Below are 5,800 nucleotides of genomic sequence, written 5' to 3'. Positions count from 1 at the left end.
CAAGCCCAGACAGCGGCTGGCGCCAGGGTGGGCGGTGCTGGTGAAGCCGGAAGGACGCGAGCGGGTTGGGGAGTCCGCTAGGCGCTGCCCCCAGGAGAGTTGGACCGCAGTGCACCGCCCCGGAGGGAGGCAGGTAGCCTTACAGCCGGAGGAGAGCAGAGAAGATGCCAGACAGCAGGCCGAGCTGGTCGGGGCAGCGAGATCTCGCCCACTGGAAGGCCCGCAGGAGTCAGAGGTGATGAGCCCGGCAGTATCACGGGAAATCCACCCCCGATATTCAACGTGGGTCCTTTTCTATTTTCCCTAAATGTGGGCTGGTCTGAGAAATAAAGGAAAATAATACAAAAGAGAGAAATTTTAAAGCTGGGTGTCCGGGGGAGACATCACATGTCGGCAGGTTCAGTGATGCCCCCCAGCCATAAAACCAGCAAGTTTTTATTAGCAATTTTCAAAGGGGAGGGAGTGTACCAATAGTGTGTGAGTCACAGAGATCACATGCTTCAAGGGCGACAAAAGATCACAAAGCAGAAGGTCATGGCAAAACTAGAATCACTAATGATTTCCATGTCCCGCTGTGCACTCATTGTCAGGGTTCAAGAGCAGAGAACCGGTCTAAGTAGAATTCACCAGGCTGGAACTCCCTAATCCTAGCAAGCCTGGGGGCGCTGCAGGAGACTAGGGCACATTTCATCCCCTAATCCTAGCAAGCCTGGGAGCGCTGCAGGAGACTAGGGCACGTTTCATCCCCATCTACATAAGGCAGACACCCCCAGAGCGGCCATTTCAGAGGCCTCCTCTGGGAATGCATTCTTTTCCCCTAGGGCTGTTAATTATTAATATTCCTTACTGGGGAAAGAATTCAGTGGTACTTCTTACCTGTGTTCAGTAACGAGAAATATGGCTCTGTCCTGCCTGGTCCACAGGCAGCCAGACTTTAAGATTATCTCCCTTGTTCCCTCAAGATCGCTATTATCCTGTTCTTTTTTCAAGGTGCCCAGATTTCATATTGTTTAAACACACATGCCTGACGAACAATTTGTGCAATTAACGCAATCATCACAGGGTCATGAGGTGACATACATCCTCAGCTTATGAAGATGATGGGATTAAGAAATTAAAGACAGGCATAGGAAATCACAAGAGTATTGATTGGGGAAGGGATAAATGTCCATGAAATCTTTTTTTTTTTTTTTTTGAGATGGAGTCTCGCTCTGTCGCCCAGGCTGGAGTGCAGTGGCCGGATCTCAGCTCACTGCAAGCTCCGCCCCCCGGGTTCACACCATTCTCCTGCCTCAGCCTCCTGAGTAGCTGGGACTACAGGCGCCCGCCACCTCGCCTGGCTAGTTTTTGTATTTTTTTTAGTAGAGATGGGGTTTCACTGTGTTAGCCAGGATGGCCTCGATCTCCTGACCTCGTGATCCGCCCATCTCGGTCTCCCAAAGTGCTGGGATTACAGGCTTGAGCCACCGCGCCCGGCCGTCCATGAAATCTTTACAATTTGTTTTTCTGCCATGGCTTTAGCCGGTCCCTCCGGGGTCCCTGACTTCCCACAACAGAACAAGTGGGTGGAAAACCGGCGGCGGTCAGAGAATGGACGCCAAGCGAGACTGCCAATGACTCAGGACGTCCCAGTGGAGTCACAGCATGAGCCCAGCACCAAGGTTTTCTGAGTCAGATGACCGCAGAGATGCTGATGGCACTACCGGCCAAAATGGGCTTCACTGGAGCTGGGGTGTGTGCAGTATAAAGTAGGGGAGCATACTGTCCCGTCCAGACCAAGAAATCCTTGGAATATTAGGGGAGAAGCAGCCCCAGGGTCCAGACTGCAGGGGCTGGTAGTCAGGGCTCTGGCAGGTCTGTGGGCCAGAGGTGAATGAAGGGGTCGTTTGCTCAAGAGGAGGATGCACTTTGGGAAGGCGAGGTGGGAGGATCCTTTGAGACCAGCCTGGACAACAAAATGAGACCCAGTCTCTACACACAAAAAAATTCTTTTTAAATTAGCCAGGTAGGTGGGGCATGCCTGTAGTCTTAGTTCAGGAGGCCAAAGTGGGAGGATCACTTGAGCCTAGGAGATTGAGACTGCAGTGAGCCGTGATCACACCACTGCACTCCAGCCTGAGCACAGAGCAAGACCATGTCTCAACAAATAGTGGTGGGCAGAGAGAAGGGTCAAAACTGAAAACTCCATGTGAGAACAACTTTTTTTGTTTTTGTTTTTGTTTTTGAGACAAGAGTCTTGCTGTCATCCAGGCTGGAGTGCAGTGGTGCTATCTTGGCTAACTGTGACCTTCATCTCTGATTCAAGTGATTCTCCTGCCCCAGCCTCCCTAGTAGCTGGGACTACAGGTGCCTGCCACCACACTAATTTTTGTGTCTTTAGTAGAGATGGGGTTTCACTGGTTTCGAACTCCTGACCTCAAGTGATCCATGAGAACAGGTAATTTTTGTATTTATTTTTTTTTAGATGGAGTCTTGCTCTGTCGCCCAGGCTGGAGTGCAGTGGCACAATCTCAGCTTACTGCAACCTCCGCCTCCCCGGTTCAAGAGATTCTCCTGCCTCAGCCTCCTGAGTAACTCAGATTATAGGCATGTGCCACCACCCCCAGCTAATTTTGTATTTTTCGTAGAGACAGGGTTTCGCCATGTTGGCCAGGATGGTCTCGAATTCCTGACCTGAAGCGATCTGCCTGCCTCAGCCTCCCAAAGGTCTGGGATTACAGGTGTGAGCCACCATGCCTGGCTGTTGTATTTTTAGAGCCCAAGGGGCTCCAAGCCATAGTCCAGAGGCCATGGGACATGGCCCTCACATCTCTAGGTTGGGTACTCAGAGCCAGCTGAGTTCTCCCTCAGCCCTTTGCTCAGGGCCCTGGATGTGCTGGAGTAAGGGTAACAGATGCCTCAGTCTAATGGCCTGGCTCATCTTGCCAGGCCCTGCCTCCTGCTCAGCTGCCTTGAGTCCTTACTGGGACATGTTGCTTTTTCCACCCAGGACCTCCCCCACAGCAACCCCCTAATCCATTGTTCTCTTCAGGGTTTGAATCAGGCTACACAGAGATAGGCAGTTCATGTGTGGGCGAGGGTCCCTGGTCATCCCCAGGAGCCAGCACCAGACCAGGCTCTGCCAGGCTTCACATGGCTCTGAAGTGCTGTTGGGTGATTAACGTACAGTGAGGGTTGTGTGGGCAGAGGAAGAGTTTTATTCTGGACATGGGTGGCTGGGTGGTCAGTCCCCCAGCAAGATAGAGGCCTCACGCACATGCTGCCGGACCACTCTGTCCAAGAGGGTGTGCACATCTCGAGCAGCCTGGGCAGCAGCCTCCAACACCCGCTCCAGGTGGTCCTCGTGCAGCCGGGCATCCATCTCAAGCAGTGCAATCTGTCCCGAGGCTGGCAGCAGGGCCAGGGCCAGCTGGGGGCCACCAGCTGCTTCCTCCACATGGCTGAGGTCCGCCAGGGCTGTGCCGTCCACAAAGCCAGCTGAGCACGCACACACAAAGTCTCTCATGGGTATCCCAGCATCCAGCACTGCCAGTGTGGCTGCATTCACACAAGCTGCATAGGTCCCACCATCTGCCTGTAGCACCTGCAGGGACCCCAGGGTGTGAGTCTATCAGACTCCTTCTCCAACCCCATCACACCACCCCTCCCTGGCTCACCTGCACATAGATATCAATCTGGGAGCGTGGGTGCAGCTGTGTGAGGATGGCTGCCTCGAAAGTCTGGCGGAGCTGCAGGCCCATCTCACAGGACTTCCGGTCCCCATGTGGCCGTCGCTTGCGCTCACCTGTGCTGAAGGTCGCTGAACTATATTGACAGTTCACTAGGGCCCTGTCCGGCAGGGCTCGAGCCCGGGAACCCCGGATCTGGAAGAGGACGGACACATGAGCCAGGCCCACTCCTTCCAGCTCACACTCCACTGTCCTCTGTGGGTCTGCCTCTCCCTCCACTTTCAATGCCTCAGCAAGGGGCAACTTCGTTACCTCCAAAACAAAGCCCCCTGTTTTGCACTCTCTGTCTTGCATGTGTTGCCCTCTGGCATCTTTTAATTGGCTTCCTTGTGCCCATCCTTGTCCCATTCCCTGCCAACCCAAGTTTACAAACATCAAGGCTGATTCTGTCTCACCTTCACACTCAAATCCTAATTACCTTACAAAGGTTTCACATCACATATGAAATAAAATCCCAAATCACTTCCCTGGTCTACAAAACCCTAATTCCTCACCTCCCCGGGAGCTCTCAACCTAATTTGGAGTTATCCTCTCTTTCCCCACCAGCAGTCTTTCTGCTCTGCATAAGTGTCTTGCTTGTTTTCACCACCGTGGTCTTCGCGCTCCTGGTTCCCTCTGCCTGGAAAGCAGAGCTCCTACACTCATGCGCTAAACAAACACTCTTTCAATACCTTCGCTGGCCAGGCACAGTTACAGCGCTGGAAACACAGCAATGAAACCAGAGAGTTTTATGTAAAGTTTCTGTCCTTAGGAAGCTTATGTCCTAGCGTGGAAACGGGAAAATGCTTAAGCAAAATAGGCATTTGAGATTGTAGGTGCACAAAAGACAAGGGTTTATTGTAGGGAGAGAAGTACCGCGTGGACAAGGTCGTCTGGGAAGGAGTGACATCGGAGTAGAGCTGAGAGGAGAGGGAGCGAGTAGGGGAGTGCCTGGCACGTTGAAGAGTCGCAAAGAGGAGGGAGAGCGGAGGCACAGAGACCGATGAGAAAGGCAGGACCACCGCGCAGCACACTAAAGACTTGCGTTTGGCCGGGCGCGGTGGCTCAAGCCTGTAATCCCAGCACTTTGGGAGGCCGAGACGGGCGGATCACGAGGTCAGGAGATCGAGACCATCCTGGCTAATACGGTGAAACCCCGTCTCTACTTAAAAATACAAAAAACTAGCCGGGCGACGAGGCGGGCGCCTGTATTCCCAGCTACTCGGGAGGCTGAGGCAGGAGAATGGCGTAAACCGGAGAGGCGGAGCTTGCAGTGAGCTGAGATCCGGCCACTGCACTCCAGCCTGGGTGGCAGAGCAAGACTCCGTCTCAAAAAAAAAAAAAAAAAAAAGACTTGCGTTTACTCCGAGTGAGATGCAGTGCTGAGCATCGGCTGTGTAGACTGAGGCGCGCTGGCCGCACCCCTCAAGTCCCCGAGCCTGTGCTCGGCCCCGCAGCTCCCGCGGTCACACGATTCCCCATCCCGCACGCCCACTCGCCTCGTGCGGGCCGTAGACCACCGCCAGCGCCTTGGTGTTGCCCTGCTCGATGTAGGCCGAGCCGTCAGCCTGCGCGAACACGCCCATCCGAGCCTGGATCTTACGCAGCTCCCCGGCGCGCCTACCGTCCACCCGGTAGCCCTGGTCCGACAAGAGCTCCAGCCCCGCCATGCTGCCCGGCCGCCAGCTCCGCTCTCTGCCTAGTTCTCTGATCCGCGGGAGAACTACAGCTCCCTGCGGCTCCGACCTCCCCGAATCTACGGTTTCCGGCGGTTCGCCATCACTTCCGGTTCCGGGGATCTACAGCTCCCCGCGCTCCCGACCTCCCTGGATCTACGGTTTCCGGCGGTCCGCTGTCACTTCCGGTCCCAGGGAACTGGAGCTCCTCGCGGCCCCGACCTCCCCGGATCTACGGTTTCTGGCGGTTCGGCTCCACTTCTGTCTCCGGGGAACTGCAGTGGCGCTGTCGGGGAAGCAGCGGTTGAGCCCGCAGCCGTTCCCGGAGCTGTGCCACGGGTGCCAGGAGGTGGGCGCCCGCTGAAGGAGGAATTCCCGTCACGCCCTCGGGACCAGTGGTGCCTACATTCAGCCCTT

The 5,800-nt window shown here is 55.0% G+C and overlaps 1 protein-coding gene across 1 annotated transcript; it reads right to left on the bottom strand.

The window, feature by feature from the left end:
* Positions 1-3,174: 3,174 nt before the first annotated feature.
* On the bottom strand, positions 3,175-5,505 carry EXOSC4 (exosome component 4). Its single transcript, XM_033203022.1, has 3 exons — positions 5,207-5,505; positions 3,657-3,863; positions 3,175-3,583 (listed from the first exon to the last, which is right to left on the bottom strand). Exons 1-3 carry the CDS (start codon positions 5,375-5,377, stop codon positions 3,224-3,226), a joined length of 738 nt encoding a protein of 245 aa, XP_033058913.1. The 5' UTR covers positions 5,378-5,505; the 3' UTR covers positions 3,175-3,223.
* Between the last annotated feature and the right edge of the window lie 295 nt (positions 5,506-5,800).

The sequence above is a fragment of the Trachypithecus francoisi genome, unplaced genomic scaffold, assembly GCF_009764315.1.
Source record: "Trachypithecus francoisi isolate TF-2019V2 unplaced genomic scaffold, Tfra_2.0 Lachesis_group7, whole genome shotgun sequence".
NCBI lineage: Eukaryota > Metazoa > Chordata > Mammalia > Primates > Cercopithecidae > Trachypithecus > Trachypithecus francoisi.
Note: the sequence above shows the minus strand (reverse complement) of the source record. Positions and strands in the feature narration are given on the sequence as shown.